At 37.0% G+C, this 19,967-nt stretch overlaps 1 protein-coding gene across 3 annotated transcripts in view; it reads right to left on the reverse strand.

The window, feature by feature from the left end:
* Nucleotides 1–19,967, reverse strand: part of PIK3CA (phosphatidylinositol-4,5-bisphosphate 3-kinase catalytic subunit alpha) — a 47,919-nt gene that overhangs the window by 25,708 nt on the left and 2,244 nt on the right. For 2 of the 3 annotated variants that reach the window (XR_008578360.1, XM_054836066.1), the window contains exons 2-5: nucleotides 5,241–5,654; nucleotides 3,505–3,714; nucleotides 2,563–2,813; nucleotides 722–967 (exon numbers count right to left, since the gene is read on the reverse strand). Coding sequence is in view for 2 of the 3 variants with exons in the window: in XM_054836066.1 (XP_054692041.1) it covers nucleotides 722–967; nucleotides 2,563–2,813; nucleotides 3,505–3,714; nucleotides 5,241–5,592 (1,059 nt within the window). In the remaining variant the exon portion in view is untranslated. Of the gene's footprint in view, nucleotides 1–721; nucleotides 968–2,562; nucleotides 2,814–3,504; nucleotides 3,715–5,240; nucleotides 5,655–6,330; nucleotides 6,466–19,967 lie in introns of those variants that run through there. The other variant, XM_054836067.1, reaches the window with a different exon arrangement.

The raw sequence follows: 19,967 nt of genomic DNA on the forward strand, positions 1-19,967 counted from the left end.
CAAATTCATTCATACTCTGCAAGGCATGAAGCACAGTATAAGCATACCCTTCTAGAAAAAAAAATGTTTTGGTCTTTTTCCTCATTAATTGCAAAACTAGTTCTTAAAAACACAACAGTAAACTTGAAATGAACTCTAAAAAACCCACTGGAATTTATTTTCAATTCTTCCTGTGTCCAGCTATAGTGAAAGAAAAGACCAAACAAGTTCTAAGAAACTTAGAGAGCCAGGCTTGTAGCATGACTTCAGTGAGACTGAACCCTACACCGGCCTTTTTTCTTTGGTCTTCCCATACATCCCTTTTTAAAAACAAAGGCAGCAGCACACTATCCAGCATACCCCCATTAAAAGTATTCCCAGTTACTGTAATATGTTCTTAAACATAACGATTATTTAGAATATAGTTAAAAACGTGGGGTTTGTTGTTCTACCCATTACATATTCAGCTGAAGCGAACTACACGAACTGAGTTCTGCTCTTATTAGGCAGAATATTTAGCTAAATACCACAACTCACACCCTTAAGTAGCACACAAAAGTTTTCAGATGCTAAAACATAGCTGTATTTGTCAGAATTGAGTGTTTTATTTAAACAAAATGGTCTAATTTTCTAACATGTTAAATAACACCTCTTTTCAAATGTAAACACGGAACAGAAAACTCAGGAGGGAAACCACGAGCTGCTGAAAACCAGGTATGTTGCCTTACAGCATTTGCCTTACCTTGTCAATGTCTCTGATGTTCACATTTACATAGGTTGCACAGAGGATTTTTATTCTGAGAGCACTGTTTATTGTCCAGAGAGATTTGGCTGTAGCTTCTCCATTCATGTAGGGTGTAGCTGTAGAGATACGCCTGGAGTAAGATGGCATAGTAAAGGTGTCCAGTGGTAGCTGGGTATATAGGCTTTCCTTAGCCATCAGCATCAGATTGGGCATGCGACCAAGCATTATACAGCTTCTGATATACTGCAAGAAAACAAAACCAAAATTCAGAATGTTTTCAAAGTCTAGACTCTTGGTAATCTATACCTAAAAATATTCAGGAAAATATAAATGTAAAAGCACATTTAAAGAGCTTATCATTGACCCTGTATGTGCATCCTTTACAGTGTTTATAGTTAAACCATTCAACAGTTTAAGTATGTTGTTGGGTAGGATTGCACAATGGCGCTTCATACAGATTTTGACATATAACATCTACAACAGTGGAAAGTTGAACTGGAGATAGAACAGAACTGACAAAATGACAGGTCAGGTTTCCTGTAGTGCTCCTTAGCCGTGGTGCAGAGCAGCACAAACAAAGCAGACCCTGGAAGCAGCTGAGCTGCTTTTGCATAGCACACTGCTGCATAGTCTGCTGTGCAGACCTAGCACAGGTGACTGATACTCCTAGTCACAGGCAGAGAGCACAAGACAAGTGGCAGACAAGCAGTTGTGCTTGTTAACTTTAGCCCATCGCTGATCCTGACAGACTCTAGCTGCAAGGCTGTACAGTGTCCATTCAGGACTGGGTGCTGAGAGCATTCAGTCTGGCAACAGCACCACAAAATACAATGCGTTAAGACAGGTCCAGCCCTGGAGTGTAATTAGCAAGCTCTTTTGCGGCACAGTAAAGGCATACCAGATACTTCTGAAGAAACCATGCTAGATCAAATAGGTCTAGTGTTTGATCTCAAGATGACTGTGCAAAATTATTCATGTATGCTTGCACTTGTTCCCCAGCTCCCATAGAAAAAGAGATGCTTTTCCCATTATTCAGGATCCCCCACCCTCCTCCTCTCCCCCACTGCTCTTGAGAGCAGATCGTCGACCATTTTAGATGAAGGAATGGAAGCTGTTTATTGCAACAATACATTCCTCAAAGAGGAAGCAGCAGCAGCCTGTCAGGAAATCTACAGGGTAGCATTGTTGTCTGCTCAGATGCTCCTCTGTCAGCAGTTGTCTCACACTCAGAGCACTAAGAAAACCCAGGCAATGAAGGACAGCCAGCCACAAGGAGGATTTAACAACGATTTGTTTAGTGCTAGAAGTTTATCACTCCTTTAATAAAATCAAAAAATTTAAAGGTGTAAGTAACAGGAAAACAAATAGCTTGTTTAGATTTTTTCCACCCCTAAAGGGGGAAGGGACAAGATGCATAATAGCAATGGTTGCTTCATAAATTAACATCTGATCAAACTTCCTTTTGTATTATATCAACCCTATTCAAGCATAACTCATGTCTTGCCATCAGAAATCTAGGATATTTCTCAAAGTACCTACCACTGATTTATCACTAACGTTAGAGGCAAATTACTTCATTCAAAGAAGGAAGATTACACTAGTGATTTAAATTCTAGTTTAAACTATCTTTTCTCCCCCCTCCTCTTCTGAAGCACAAACAGCAACAAATATCCACGCTACACTCATGCATTAGCCAATTATCTTAAAGATGCATAAACCTTAATTCCTATGTTTTGGATTAATGAAAAAGCAAGCCAGTCATAAAATTGATCACTTTTCTCCCTCACAAATTTGGATTATTTTAGTGTACTTCAAAATAAATCCATTATGTTACTCACCTTATACTGGCTCAGTGGATATTTTTCTAGCAAGTATTCATCACAGCCACACACTTTTAAAATATATTTGCCCTGGTATTCCAAGACACAAAGTTTCAGTTGTTCAGATGACAGCAACATACTTCGCGTTTTCTTCCTAATCGCTTCAGCAATAACTTGCTCAGGCACGCAGTCGTGATTGATTTTTAAGGTGTATTTCTGCTTATCATTGTTTGGTGAGACTATTACCCATATCACCACTATAATTTGCCCTAGAATAAATGTAAAATAATGTTAGGCATATCATTTTCAAAACAAAAAACACACCCCTCAAAAACACAAACCAAGCAACTCCCACCCCCCTACACCACAGAGAACTGCTTGCAATACTAGTAAAAGAAGATATAGACAAGATTCATAGCCTAAATTGACAGAACGTTTATAACTTCTGCAAGGAACTACATGCACTCAGTTTACTTTTGACTCTAGTGTAAATTCAAACTTTTATTTATTGAGATTACGAATATTTTTATTAACCAAATACTGCTGACTATTCAGCCTTCAAGAAAACAGCAGTAACAGTTTTCTGTTTGAGGACTGCAACATAACTCAGTAATTCAGCATTGTTTAATTCCAGATTTCTGAATGTCAAAGAAAAGAAAAATGCAACGCCAACAAGTTGTTTCTACCCATTAAAAAAAACAACACACCTCTATTCACCAAGTTATATTTCAAGATTAAGTTACTAGAATAGCAAAAAAAAAAGTTTTTAAATGTCATCTTCCTTTTCAATCTACACTCTATCAAGGAAGTTATTCTGAGTAACTTAATGTGTAAGATACTGCTAATACAGTGTAGTAAATACAGTATATAAATCAGTGATTTACCTAAGTCACCAGCTGTAATCTGATTTCAATCACTGAAAAAACCCCATTGTGTTTCTACTGTAAATATTTCCCTTACCTTTATCTAGTTTATTGTATATGTGTTTGGGTAGCTCAGATGAAGACTCCACGTTTGGAGGACAGACATATAATGCTCTACTATGTGGTGCGTTGGCATCTCGAAGATCCACTGCTTCTTTACAAACATTAAGAATATTTCTTCTGAAGTCTTGTACTTCTGGATCCTTAACCATGTCAAATTCACAGACAGGCATACCAATAGCAAAACCTATAGTATTGAAGAAGCATGAGGAAATAATTGTATCTGATAACTAAAGCTAAAGGTTCCTTCTATCAGTGACAGAAAAAGCATGCTTTAAGCAAAACACAACTTAAAATATTTGTGTTAACCACTGGCTTCTACTTGTAGATATTTGTTTTGTTTCATTCAAGAACACCACAGTTCTGAAGTTAAGTGCACTCAGGAGTCACAAAAAGGGTTAGAAATCAGGTGTACATTCACAGAAGATCCTGGAAGCCTTAAATCGCCACTCTCACAGCTAACACTCCTCCTGGAGGAAAAGGACCAGTAATAAGAAACTTTGCACACTGACTTCAAAGGAACTTTAAGTGGACCAGAGAAGCTGTGATTTTTTCCTAAAAGCCTAGCCGAATTATTGGCAGCTATTACAACTATAATCAACCTTGCCTACAACTGAGTGACAGCTATTCATTTTTGTATTTTTTTTAAATAAACTATGCTATTTAAAAAATGTGACAAGCAGTCCAAGAGATATTGAACTTAAGCTCTTTGGCATAGATTCATGTAATGAATCCATTCCTCTCAGGTCCTCAGTCTCAGATGTAATTCCATTTACTTTAGTGAGATTACTTGCATAAATAATTATTTATGCATGAACATTCAAATGGAAAAAACTTTCAATTGTCCTGTTGCATGGTTAGCTAACCACTGATCTCCCTAAGTCCTGAACAGGTTAAGCTTTACAAAGCAGTAGTAGTTTAGCTATGATGCATTCATAACAATTAAATAATCTAACAATTAGGAGCACCCCAGAACAAGTATTTCCAGTTGAAGAGTCTCTGCCACTGCAATATACATGTTAGAAACTAAAAGGGAGTAGATATGCTTGTACTGCCTGAATTTAGGTACTTAACCTAGATGTTGAAACATATGCTAGTCCTTTCTTAATGGATAATGGAAAATAAGCTACGCCGGAGACGATTCAAAACATCACCATTTGTCTCCCCTCCAGCAGTTGGTTTTGTATCCCTCGCATCCCATGCTCTTTTTGTAGGAAAGGGGGTAAAACATCTCACTTCTGAAATTTTACTTTCTAAACAAGATAGAACAGTATTAAAACACGTGCTATCACAAATGTGCTTTAAGATTTGTAATTAAATCTAGAATTGTAAATTCTGTAACCTTCAAGACAAATTAAGATTGACTCCCAAACAGGTACAATAAGGCCTCACGCTCTAATAATATGAAATTCTGCTAATAAGAGACAAGCAAAAAAATATCCTCTAACCCTCACACAACTACAAATACGTACAAAGCAAAGACTTTACATGTGAATGAAACATAACAACAAAAAAGTTTAATATGCAGTTTACAAATGTTGGCTTTACTATGATCAGCATCTTCAGACACTTGATGCAACAACTGACAATTACAAAATGCAAACTTTGAAATGGGTTGTGTTTGTCACCTGTATCTGTCAGTTATTTGCTTTGATTTTGAAGAGGAAAAGCCAGTTAAACAGTTTAGCTATGTTTAAATAAAGATAATCTCACCTATTTCTCTATTAAGAATCTTTTCTTCTCTGTTACCTACTGGTTCAATTACTTTTAGAAAAGGTTGAAATAGGCGCAGGTCACAAAGTCTCCGTGTTTCATCGAAAAATTCTTCTCTTTCTGCTTCTTGTGTAACACTTACAAAAATGTAAGAAGATTCATCTTGAAGGAGCTGGTAGAGAGGGTATTTTCTTGCTTCTTTAAAGAGTTCATGTTTAATAGTTAGTAAGGTAGCCTCACGGAGGCATTCTAGAGTCACTATCATTCCATTTGGGAGAAGACACTCCACAAGGATCCTCGGTGGCATCAAATGGATGCCCCATAGTTCGCCAGATGATGGTCGTGGAGGCATTTTTAAGTCTGTAGGTAACTTTGTACTGGAAGTTTTTCAAACAGTGATTCGTATGAGTAAACCTAAGTAAAAATCAGAAATTTAATTCTTAAAATACAAACATCACAAGGAATTTCAGATAAAATTGTTCAGACACTGCTTATAATTGTAGATGAATATCGATGGCTATATTTTGCATTCAAACACCACTAACATAATAGTTATAAGTATTTACTAAAACCTCTACACTTGATTTTAAGAATCCATGTACACACAAAACTTGACCTTGGCTTTTTTTAGATCAATATAAGCTACTTACACCAGGCAACAAAGCCTTTTTTCCACAAATGAGACAGAGAAACTGAGCTCCATTAACACTTTTTGGGTGGGCTTTTTTATTTAGGATCAATTCCCTGGTCTAGTTCCCTTTGGCAGCTGCATGAATATCTTTCCCAAGCAAAGGAAAGGAGATGAACACGTGTCTGACCTTCTAGCAGCACTGCTTTATGCTAGCTTAGAACAGGTAAAAAAAAAATAATTGTATCTGGACACCACATTCAAGGCCCAAACTGAACATGTGTTTACATAGTGATATAATATTTTCTATTGCTTTCCTAATTAAGTTATTTTTCTGACTGTCACTGAGCAGCAAGACATTTTCACTGAACTACATACCATAAACCTAAGCTCTCATTGCAGAATAGTAAGTTACCACAGGGGTCATCACATTATGCAAATCTCAAATAGTGCATTACTTACACTTTGCCTGTAACTTCATTAACTTCAGCATGTACAGCATGAGAAAGTAATATGAACAGGCATCTAAAGAACAGTCCATCGTCCATCATGCCTCCGCCATCAACCAAATGTCTTCAAAGCACAGGGCTAGGATAATTACCAGGCTGCTATTCTACAGCCATTCTTAGTCATCTTTTAAGTCAAAAACTCTCTTAAGGCTGCCCCTCTATCTTAGTTTCTTAATAACAGAAAGGAGGGGAAAAACCCAAACCAACAGCTTCACGCATCTTCTGTTTCATCAGCTTTCTGAAAGCTCCAACTCTGCAAAAGCAATAACTGCTATGCTTACCCTTTGCTCTGCAAGTTTTTAAATATATATCTATAAATATACAAAATTATAAATATATTTAAAGTTATGTATATGTAAAAAAATAAAATCATTATCCTCATCTCCACACTTCTATGCCTTGGTACTTATTTTCTGAAAAGTTTTCTTCCAAGTACATTCAGTACCTGCTTTTGCCACACTTCAGTTCTTAAAAAGAAGCATTAGAATGAAAATGATGTTTTCCCAAATCCACTGCTTCCTAAGCAACTCTGAGTAGCAATAGGGTAGTCTTTTTTTATCCCTCCTTTGTAGTTGCAGTTTGGGCTTTTTAAAATATCAACAAAAGTACTGAAGTGCCACTGCAGGTTTAGAAAAATGCTTTTCCACTAACACCTCATGCATATTTAGAAGGGCTTTGCAACTGATGACTTTTTTAAAAAGAGCTTAGAGAAGCTATTTGATTTTCCTCATCGTTGTAATGGTCTCAGTGAGCGGATGCTGAAATGGAAAGTTCTAAGCACACTCACAGCGTATTTAAAGAGCCAAACTTGGAAAGCTGACCAATTACAAAACATGACAAATGAACCCAAATAACACCATTTAGAGCAACTTGGAGAATTCCGAATTACCCATAGCTATCCTCCACTTACAGATAAAAAATATACAGAAGGTTAAATGGCATCTTTTTGATCAGACAAAGCATGAAAGAGACTCTCTCTCCATACCGGTGAATCATATGCTTATTTACATTTCTTAATTACAGGCATAGGCAGAAACACATTACTGTTAAGGCATATACCAGCATAAAAAAAAAACCATAAAACAAGAACATGCAGTTGTAAGAACTTTTCTGTCCACGCACACAAACAAAGATAATATAGATGGACCGCAATCAGATTAAATATTCACAGCACAGACTGAGTTTATACCAGCCGTCTTTTAAGTTCAGTTCCACAATTGTGTTGAGGCTTCTCTGAACTGATGGTTCTAAGAGCCCATCTTCTCCCTGCCCAAGGCCTGTGTTCTTCTGCAACATGCTGGCACCAGTGCTCCCTGAGCCAGCTTGCTACAGGGTCAGATGGATTAAAGTGGCAGAGAACTACTCGCTTTTCCTTTTTTCGGTTAGCTTCTGCTATTTTAGCTGCCTTATTAAGGATCACCAAGGAGTCAGATGAATGCCAGGGTCTATAGTGGAGAGCAAGCACAACTGCAGCAGAGCTGAGCAAGTTCAGCTTCAAAAATGGTGGTTGCACGGCAAATTTTTCCTCCCTCCCCACCACTAATTGCAAACAAAGAAACAGAGGCAGGGTTGGGTGACACACATACATGGGACATCCCTTTAGACAAATATCTTTTCAAAATAAACGTCAACCATGGCTCTTTAAAAATTTCAAATGTTAAACGCCAACCCAATACCATTTCTTTAAAGACTTGCCAATGGTCCAAAAGGGACACCCCAAAATCTACACTCTTTTTAGAGCAACTGCACCAAAACGGCAGCTTTTGTTTTAAACTGGGATACAGACATGTGCTGGAATGGTGTACATAGTCATTCTGTGTGTGCGTTCATTTTACTTGCACATGTAAGCACGCCTCCAGGGTTTGGATTTGGAAAGCAAAAATGTAAACAGAAACAGTTTTGAAGTATAGTTGGCAGCTTGTGTTTCTGTGTACACTTTCAAATCTGGAAGGCTGCCTGGAATAAATAGAATCAATTATGTTCTTCGACAGTAAAAGGACTATAATTTTAAGAGAATTCTAGAGAGATGTTATTTAAATCCAACTAAGGGTACACGCAAACACTTCAAATGAATATTACATCACACCTGCAATCCCTGACCTTCCAAAAACACCTTAAACTTTTTTCCCCTGCCAAACGCTTTGGGATATCACAGGTGGTCAGAAAGGCCAAACTCAAAGACACCCAGTGATCAAATCACATTCTTTTGATCTCATTACAGCCTTCCTGATCCATTCAGCACATTCTAAATCATCAACCTTGCTGAGCATCCAACCTAGAAGCGATTAAATTTTGAAACTACAATCAAAAATAATAAATATATGTAGAGGAAGAATGAGGGAAGTTAAACAACATACCTCCAAAATACTGATTCCTACTTGCTTCCAGATACACTTCTCATATTACTGTGATATGAATTTATATAATCTTTTTTCTTATAGGATAGAAATCCCCTATAGTCAAACAACTACACCATTTAGAATAAGGGATTCCAAGTTTAGAAAATTTGTTTTTAGTAGGCTATGACAGTTTTATCACCTCACAGCACTGAACTGTGCAGAACTGCAGCAGCATGGTTAACTCAACTTCATTCTATTGAATATTTTATTACAAGTTACAGCCTACAATTATTTTTATAATGCTTTCTTGATGACAATACAAATATGTTAACTCTGAAACAGTTTACATGAGACAATCATAAAGTTTGCTGCTACTTCTTCTGAAAATTCCATCCCCTTGAGGAACCGAGCTCAGCAAGGGAGAAATTCAGTAAGAATTGTACTGCAAGAGTTAATATTGGTTCCAAATCTTAGTACACAAAGAAGTACTTTCTGGGTTCATAATTTAAGCAAACTAAACTTGGGAGAAATTAACTTCAGTCAAACCTCATATACATTTTTCCTTAAGACATCTGAGGCTACTGCAGTTGTTTTTACCACAGTTTTACACATAAAAAGCCCTGTGCATCTATAGCTCAGCAGGACACCCTGGCAGTATTTTTTCCACTGTAAGTGTTTTTTGTACATTAACATTTTGCCAGAAGAGTCTCAAACAGGAGCGTCACTGATCTAAGTTTTATGTGTCTTGCCAAAAGGGCGGACTGTTACCCTTCAGTACAGATGGCATTTACATTACAAAAACAAGCAAATAAGAAATGATCTTCCACGAGCTCTTTTATCAGAAAATGTGGAGAACAGTCATTTTTACAGATTATCTGCTTACAAATTAGATTAAGTGAATTGATTTTCACTGTCTAGAGATAACTCACAAACATTCTACCAACTCCACATAGATATCAATATTTGGCAATTAAGCTATATATAGATATATTTAAAAACATGGTTAACTGATAAGGCTTTTCCCCCCATTTTGCAAATTATTTGTGGGCATGTTCTCCAAAGAGAAGAGCTCCATCTAACATTAACACATATGTCTTATAAAGCAGGTGAAGACCCACTGTGCAAGTCTGTGGGCCAGTCTAAGGGGAAAAAAGAAAAATTGTTCACTTTAGGACACTTAGGTTGTCTGTCATCACAAGCACCTACAGTTACTCTTCAGGCTCTGCAAGAAGAAAATTCCTCCATCTATGATGAATCAACTAGCAAGAAATCTAGCAAGTGCAGAAGGAAGCAAGAAGCAGAAATCTACTGTGCTGTAATACTGTATTAAATATATAACATATGAGATGCTTATGCAAAGAGGTACATACTCCAGTGACTGAGAACTGAATAATTTTGCATTGCTATCAGCTAGTGTTTCAAAATCAATTCAAAGGACAAACACTCAATACAATTTCATCAATCCATACTTGAAACTGAATTAGTCATTCAGTAAACTACTACACTTTAATTGAAGGCCATTAGTTTTTCCAGTCACAAGACAAATCCCATTACATTGCTTTCATAGACAGGACGTAACAATGTTTTATAATAATTTGCGGTATCCTTGGTATCGAAGAGCTGCTCATTAGGATTTGTTGCCTAGATTTGATTTCTTTTCCAGGCAGAAGTTTCCTCTAGACTGTCAGCATTGCCTTAAGAAAAAGTGTTCTACTCATTAAGCAATCCAACTATGTTCATAGATTCCAATTTACTGTGCATTCATGTGTAGGTTATACAGTTTTCTTGATTCACTATCAAATGGACAGAAGTATCAACTACAGGTGTGTCCTCAAATAAGCTTTTTTTAAATTCAGTGGAATCCTCGAAATGAAGGTTATTGAGGGGGACAAAAAGTATTCCTGGGACAAGAGCAACTTTTCAGAATACAAGACCTATATTCCACTTTGTGCCAGACACTTTTTTCTAAAGACCAAAATGTTTTATTCTCATCTTCAGACACATCAGGGACTAGAAAACTGACCATGAAGAAAACTGGACAGACTTGCCTGTGTAATTTTACTGCTGTCCAAATTTGCTGTGCAATGACAGTAAGACTGTCCCAGACTAGATATTTTCAGTACTGTCCTTTTGTTCTTCCTGCTTGCCAAGCTGGCATTTCTCCAAAATCCAGGAAGACTAGCACAAAGATGTCTGAAATTGTCCTCTATGAAAACATTATTACACACAGATTTAAACAGTAGCAATACTGCTTCGTTTAGAATAGAAAAGAGGAGACTGTTGTATTGCAGTTATGTCTTCATATTTCTTACGTATTACTTTTGTCATTATTTCACAGAAAAGACACAGATACACAGAATTGCTTATCTCACCTCAAACAGTAGCTCAAGGGAAATAAACAGAAGGATTTAACTGTCAAAAACACATCTTAGCATTTCGTTTCCTCCTGAAACAGGCAAGTATTTCAAACACTACCAATTTTATTTGTAGTTACCTACTTCTTCCCCCCTGCAAAAACCAGAAAACAGTGCTGAATACCTTTGCCTTGTTCTAGACAGAGCTAAAAAAGCCTAACATTATTGGTAGTATCTACAGAACTACAGCACAGCAGAAATACAGGATCATTCTTTCCTGTGAATGTAAAATCCCACTGGAAAGTAGTGAAAAGTTTCCATTCAGTTAGATATGAGAACATAGGGGTTGACTACATTTCAAAGGTGTTAACTCTGAAGTTATCTTACACACAGTTGTGGCAGTTTTTGTTTCAGAATATAATATTCTTGGATTCTGGCTGTAGTGACTTTTAGATACTATGAATAAAATGAATGGTGAGGTCATCCTGAAAAAAAGAGAACTCACTATAAAGTATTGTCCAAGAGATAATACATATATATGTTATCTCTTACTGGAAAAAAAAAAAAAAAAAAAAGGATCAAACAGCTGGAAAAAAAAAAACCAAGATGAACAGTTTAAAAAGATTTACTATTTATTGGTGGAATCTTTTTCCTTTTTTTACCTCCAAGAAAACCAAAAGACCTTTGTAAATTCTTATTTTCAAATCCCTTTGCTTGCCCTCCCCCATCCATGCAGGCATATTGTTTATCATTTCACTCACTATCTGGGAGCCATGAAAACAGGATCACGAGAAAGAAACATTTGCAAGTTGCTGGTGACCTCTACAACTCCCACTACGATTGTGCTTTTTCCCTAGGGATCCCATGACATACCAACAGCAGAATGTCTGTCCTAGAACATTTTCTTCCAGTTAAAGGCAGATTTTTTCCTCTTTGTTAAACAAAGGAATGCCTGGAATTAAATCTTCCTTTTCAGTCTGAAATCATTCAGTAATTCCATTTCTAACTTCACCTCAAAGGAAAGGATTTTATAATTTATAGAAGACTAGTAGTCATAAGGCACAACAAAGAACTAGAAAAAGCAATGCTGCTTTTCTTTACATTTCACATATCTGCTTACTCATTATTTCAATGATTAGCTTGGCTTGCTATGTAGCAGGATGAGAATTACTCTCCCACCTGGCTCTTTTCTGGTTGGAGCTGTTCCTCCACAGCTAGGCATGCACTCAAACTTGGTGAGCGGTACTCAAATTCTTTCAAGCTCTTTAAATCAAAAGCCTTGGAGTCCAGCAACAAAATCAGAGCAACATGCCATTTCATACCAATAGAAATAAGGTTTTCCTCTGATTACATATTTTTCTTTAACATTCTATTTTATAGATGACAAACATTTTTTCATATGAACGTCAGAAAGAACATGAAGTAAAAGCACACCACAAACCATATTCTGCTCCTACCTACAAATACTAAGGTCTTCAATGTCAGTTTTCACATGCAGAGATGTACTGCTTTTGGAAATTAGTGCAAGACTATGTAAACAAAATATTACTCTAAAAATCATTCATTGAACTAGATTAGATAGGTAACAAATGCTGAATATATATATATATAAAAAAAATATAGAACTCCACCTTAAATAATTCTGTTTACTTTTCTTTCCATGTTTCTTCCCATCCTCCCACCTTCCTTGGATATTTGGAACCCAGACAGTAAACAGGATCTTTAAAAACAGGAAGCGCTGGCACACAGACAAGGACAAGGAGCCAGCACAGAGTGAATCCAGGTGTTCTGCACCCTGGTCTAGTCTGAATCTTCACTTAACCTGAGCAGCTGTGCAGCAGAGCTGTAACTCAGTTACTGGGCCTTTCCTGGTGCTGATCTCCTCCAGACATGTCACTTTGGCTTTTAGAAGTAACTCTCTACTGCAGCAAGATGAACCTCCAGTTGTACTGAAAAAGAGGAAAGATTTGCTCTCCCACTGTTCATACCTAGGAGGGCAGGGAAAGAACTGCAATAAACACCAGAGGTACTGCAGTCCTCACTCCAGTACTCTTGCCCCTCTACCACAAGCAACAGCATCAAGAGGGTTCAATCTACATTTACCTGACCAGCTCCTCTGGATGGAAGGCACAGAGCAAAACGTGTGTTCATAAGAAAATTTGACTGACATTAGGCCCAATTCTGTTTATTAATTTACATCCATCTTTACTCAAAAGATCCACCCTGTGAGCCCTTCCTTTACTAAGAAACAGCTGAAAAAGACATCAAACTCAGACTGACTTACAGCAGATCGTGTACTTCCCACTTAACATTTCTTAGGATGGAGTCTGACAGCAACTTTAAATTGAGATAAAGGGTTTCTTCTGTGCTAAATTACTCAAGACACTGAAAGCAACTAAAAAAAGTTTGAGTGGCAGTGGCAAGCAGTATTTTTGCAACTTTGCAGGTTTTTTATTTTAAGCATAGAACTGTGAACTGGAAGACCAAAGTTTCTGTTCCGTAATCCAAATATAAATTATTTTCCCATTTATTCTATCTTAACTGACTTCTGTAGCCAAACAGAATTTATAGAAGCATATGTTTTGTCTGCATGGACTTACTCAATTCTGTTAGCAAAAATCATTATCTTTTATTTACTGGCCAACAGAGGATGGGATGTGACTTCACTTTTGATAGAGCATTTGTAAGGAACCACATGCCTCAGCAAAAGCCATGGAAGTAGGTTTGGGATCCCTCCCCCCGCCCCCCCCCCCCCTTTGTTTAAGCTCCTGAACTGAAAAAAACAAAACAATACATTCTCCATTGAGGTATTTCTTAACTCACTTTTTAAAACTATTTGTTGAGAGAAGGAAGTTTGTGGCAGAGTTAACACAAAGGCACAGCCACTGTAATGAAAAATTTCAATTCTGCAGCTAAATGCTCTTGCCCTATAAACAGCTGGAACTAATAGAGTTCTCAGCAAATTCTCCTACACGAAGACACATGGAACAAGACAGCAGGCAAACAAATCCTAGTTGCCCACTTCTACGCACACTATAATCACAACAGGAAAACACCATGGCTTTTCAAGAGTCAGTCAGAAATAATGGTGTACTACTCCCCAGTAGACTTGTTTGTGATACAGAGTCAATGGTGATTAACTAAATATTTATTTAGTGGTAGATGATAACCCTGTTGAAAGGTAAGCACCAACAGGTTTCCAAAAACTATTATCAACAGACTTTTATTTCTCCAACAACAGACCAAGACTGTCCTGTCTACCCCCCACACCAAGTGAGCGTGGGGCCGTAGGATACTATTCGGCTGCAAAGCACTGAGCACCACTACAAGCTCCCATCAGGCTTCATCTCCCCAAAAACCACAGATCCCTTAGGTGTATTGCATCTAAGCGCATCAGAAAACTGGGTCTTCTGTGTGAAACAATACTGTTGAATGAATTACTGATTTTGTAAGCATATTTGACTGCTTTATATAAATTACAAAGAAACCAAAGTTTCTCTGAAGCCTTAAGGAGTGTAGGCTTATTCTTGTTCTAGCTGTTGACTCTGGTTGAATAGTAGAGTTTTCTCTGCACTTACAGGTTGAATGCCAAAGCAAAAATCATTACTCGAGACACTAACGTATTTGCATTTCTGTTCAAGAAGTGCAAACATGATTCATTGTACTATGTATGTCATTAGGTCCTGCATGCTTCAGCCTGAAGTATAAAAACAACTATGGTAAACTATGACAAATGGTTCTTCAGCATGTTTAATCAAATGTTTATCATTTCCGTACATATCTGTTAGAAGAATTGGCTTTGCAAACCCTACGTTATGCAAACACGAAAGTACGATGTCAACTGTGGGGCTACTCAGACAGTAAGCTGTTTGTTAGTGCATCTCTCTTTCCTACCCTTCAAGCTGTTACCCAAATTGTTTCTCTAACAAGGTCAGGGTACCAGCAATTTGTGTTTACTACATCTGAAAGAAATAGCTAGTATTTGCCTAAATAGATGATGTTTGCAGTTAACATGAACTTTCCAAAGAAGAAAGTGACATAAGCTCATAGGTATTTAAACAGTGAATATGAGCAACATCTCCACAATAAAGATTTCTCAACTTCCCATCTTGGAAAGTCACTTTCACATTCAGATTAAACACTTTGAAACTAAGGCACACACTGCCTACTACTACAATCAGAGCTCTGCAAGAGGGATATGTTAAAAAGACAGACTTTAATTTTAAAAAAGCTGAAGAGATACTGGCAGTAGTTGGTCACTGCCATTAAGAGAACTTTTACACACCTGCATAAACAAGGAAGTATTTTTAATACATGGTTCTCTGGAAACATTTCATTAATGTTTTTGTAGGTGTGTATATTCAAAAAGTCTGAAAGCAGTTTTCAGCCTGGTGAAGTTTAACCCTGAGATAGAACAGAAGACCACAAAAGTTTAAGTGTTTTGGATTTAATTTCAACCCATAAAACACACCAATTATGGAAGGGTGACTATATTGCAAAGCATTTTTTTTTTTGCTGTTTAAATAAATAACCTGCTCGCATACCAGGACAGCAGGAGATTAGAAGGTATAATAATGGTTACACTTCTCCTATCACCATGCAGTTGCTTGTGATACTATCCTATCTGCTGATGTACAATGAAAGGCTTGGAAAAGAGGTGATGAAAGAAGGGTTGAAGAGCTGGATTGCAAAGTAATTTGACAACACGTTTAAGAAGAGTTTCCACAGTCAGGAATAGGTTTTGCTATCCTTTTCATGTATCAACTCTGCTGTTTTGTTGCTCATTGGCTTCTACTGTCATTCTTTATCTCTTGGTGGTAGTTACTGCATCTTCCTCTACACATGAAAACATCCCAAGTTGAAGGTATCTAAGATTAAGGGAGTGCTGCTGAGCAGTGATAATGACATCAGTGCTTTATCCTCCATTTCAGAACAAGTTCACGAGGAAGACAAGTTACTAGAATTTTACTAACCACAACCTTGGCAAGCAGCTAAACATCAGAAAAACAGTTAAACTTTACCTTCTCAATTAAAATGTTAAAATCAACTTCAAGGGCTTTCTCTTAGCTAGTGACCACTTATAAAAAAATTCACATAACTGGTTACATTTATCACCTACAATGACAGCATTTCACTTTCACATATTATATATAATAAGTTAGGTTTGCGTAAAATAGTAATAATATAATTAATATAATTTATTATAGATCAGTCGTCTTAAACTTGCTAGACTAAAAGCGGCACAGGCACCCTATTTGGGCACATCCTCAATTATACACCACAATCAAGACTATTCAAGATGTCTGGATATTGCTTAAAAATTAGCTCTTCCACTTACACACTAGAGGTTCTCTTGGGACAAGTGCTCTTCTACAGCACTTAATGTCAACATTTAAGGAGATTTCAGAGGTGACAGCATGAAATTGCAAGAAGATAAAATATATTAATCACTTTCCTCCCACCAGTGGAAGCTGCCTTGATAAACAGGTAAGTGGAACTGGTTGTTCAACATCCACACAAACGTTTCAGAAGGCAGCACAAGAGCAATGCTCATTTTATTGGTATCTCTTCCACTTTTACAAACCAGCCACAACGTTTGTTGATTATTCTATTAAGAACTGGGAACATAAATACAAAAATGAAAAATAAGTGGTGTGTTTTATAATCTAAGCAGTTTAATGACCACAACAAGCCTATTTTAGAGTATTTGGAATGGCAGTTTTTACTTCCCTTTTCCCAAAGGGAGCTAGCTCTATCTAGAAACTTCTCCTTATGTTAGTAGTATTAGCTTTTTTATACTGTGCCCGTAGTCAAGAGTCAAATTAGTGTTTTCCAGCCTTAACGAAAAGTAACTTAATGGCACAAGCTCCGAAGTTGGGTAATAACATACCTCATCACACAAAGCATATGTGCTGAGTGTTCTCAGCAGAAACCCCATGCTTCTGGAAGGACCATGACCCAAGTTAACAGCAAGAGTTAAAAATCAGGAACAGTCTTGGAACACATTGGGCAAGAGACATTCATCACCATTAACTGCCACATTAAGTATTGGCAAAAGACTGACTAGTTAGTATGGAAATAACAAAACCAGTGAAGTCTCAAGGACAGGCAAGGTTTTTTGACATATTGTACAATCTAGGAAGCAACCTTCCAGTATTTCTTTTCTGTTTGGACTTTGAAAGAAAACACCCAAGGGATGTTTTTCTACACTGCTTTGCCTTAGAAGAGGGTCGTAATGTACAGCCAATAATGTGACTCAGCCATCTCAAAATTTCAGGGAACTTTTACTGTAAGTCTTAGTCAATTGAATAAGTCTCCTGTATTTGACAAATATGCTTTGTGGTTCACAATCCTCAAAAGCTACATTTGCAAGCGTTTCTTTAATTGGAAGCTGTATGCAAAACTGTCAAAGTTTTCCCTATATAAAATCCACTAAGATAAGTTAATGTAAGGCAATATGTTATTGGATAGACAAAAAACCCCAGTCTCTTTGGGGTATATCTAACCTTCTACTGGTAAAAAGCAATGGGGAATGAAACGAGATCACTGAACCTTAAGTTCTATGTTTGACCCAACTGTTCTTAAACTAGACTGAAGTAGTCATTTACTCCTATCTACTGCTGCAAGTTAGCAACGTCAGAGAGGTGAAAGCTTCACCAGTACTCCATCATTCTCTCCACTTTCACAACGGTAAACTGGTTTCTTTGAATTTCATTTTTACATTTCTAGAGTTCAAGTCTTAGAGCACAGTTTTTAAAAAACAGACTATAAACATTCCCAGCGAGTGTACTTGGTCAATTACACCTGCTAAGTGCTTTTATTCCCTACTTTACTGGTTGTAAGACAAGACCACTCTTAATAGAAAAGAATTCTTGTTTGAAATACACAGGCTGTTTAGACTGCCTTTTACAAAATCTGCGTCCAGAATTAACTAGAAAAATACTTTTCTAGAATTGAAGTGTAAATGCACATTACATAAGATAAAGATTTTGCAGCCAATATGTTGTTTTAAGTACTATGTCAACTGAGAAGACACATCCAGAATTACATAGACTGTACTCAGTCTGCTGCATTTCCATTTGACCATGAGTTAACTTACGATTTTATAAAAAGTGTTTCCCAACCACCACCTTTTAACAGTTTAATTCCCTCTACCCTCCCCAAATTCAGTGTGGTTTTGTGTTGGGGTTTTTTTTGTTTGTTTGATTGGGGTGGGGGGGGTGTTTGCTTGTTTTGGGTTTGTTTTTTTTTTAAGTTAATACTATAGCGGTGCTGCAGGAAAAAAACCCAACAAAAACACCACAGTTAATACTTCAGAGTACTATTTCTGGTTCATTTAACACTCCATTAACCATTCAGAAATACATTTATAGAATAAATTCAGTTGGAAGGAACCTCCGGGGGTTATCTGGACCAACCCCGTACTCAAAACAATTCACATATGTTTGGTGTCCAAGTAAGTATCAAGAGAAACAAATCTATTTTCTCTCTCCACTGCTCACATTCAGATTAGGATACTACAGAGAGAACCTTGTAATAGAATTCTTTGCTATGACACATTCAACTTAAAGGGCAAAAGAAAATTCCCATCCAGTTTTAGCATAAATATTTTTGTGGCCTCTTCTAGCCATAGCTACAATTTCAGACAGGCATCGTCACTTGGAGCAGCTGGATGTCTGGCTTTTTAAAAAGATGAGACAAAACTCCTACAAGCATGGAATGCAATGCATAAAAAGCTGCAAAAAGCCAACAAGCCCTACCTTAGCTTACACTATAAGACACAAGTCTGCTTCTTCAGTTAGCCATAGTACAAACTCTTACTCTTTCCCTAATGTTCCCCCTCCAACTCAATCACCCCCACAAAAAATGCACCTATGGCACTTTTTTCCTCAGCTGGGAGATTTACTAGATCTCACACATTTTTCAGTAATTACAAAACAGTAAGTAATAAGACAACTTAGTTTTATAATGGTATTTTAAGACTAAACTGGAAAGACTAATTTTGCAGTATTACTCCCGCTCTAGTTATAAATCATAAACATCAGTTTCCTCATCAGTACCAAAGTTTCCAAAAAATCATAGCTTCCCCTCACCCAAATACAACATTTTTTTTAAATGTCCTATTAACTACAACCTTTGTTAAACTTGAGTAATATACTCAACTAGGCAAAGCAAACCTACGTATGATACCCATCTGTGAGATGCTAGTATTTCTTGCATGGTTTGGAATTAACATATCATCCCAATTTCCTTTCCCCTCAAACAAGCAAGAAAAGCAATAGCAACAGTTTTCTGTTTGGAAGTCACTGATATTTGCAAGGTGTTCAGATATCCAAGTATTCCCCATACCCAGAGAATCTGCGCCAGAAGTTTAGACAACTACATAACAAATTGACCTTTTACATACAAAATTTTTAAGAAAGCCTTTTTTGCAGACTAAATGTCAGCCTTAGGCTTGTTGTCTGGTCATTTATAGATTAACGTTAATCTCTTTCAGACTTAAAACTATGATTATCATAAAGGTTGTTCAAAATTGTATTACATGTGACCAAGCCATTAAAAAGCACTCTACACATTTGAATCTGAGGAACAACTGTGATTGGGAAGTCCATTCTTTACCCAATAACACCTTTTAAAGGTGTTATTTTCTTCCAATAACTGGAAGCCTCTTATGATCTACTTGGTCCTGTGAGACAGCATGATGGTGAAGCATGAAACCCTTGCTTATTGTAGACATCCTATTCTAAAGCTTCCAGCCACTTTTTAAAAGTGAGCCATCCAGGAAGAACTATCCCCTACTTGCTTCCAGAAAGCAGGAACAGCCTGATCGTCAGAGAAACAGTTAACTGAATATTGAAATACTTTATGACTTCCAATAAAGCACAACTGTGTTGTAA

This window comes from Grus americana, chromosome 9 (genome assembly GCF_028858705.1).
Source record: "Grus americana isolate bGruAme1 chromosome 9, bGruAme1.mat, whole genome shotgun sequence".
In the NCBI taxonomy this organism is placed as follows: domain Eukaryota; kingdom Metazoa; phylum Chordata; class Aves; order Gruiformes; family Gruidae; genus Grus; species Grus americana.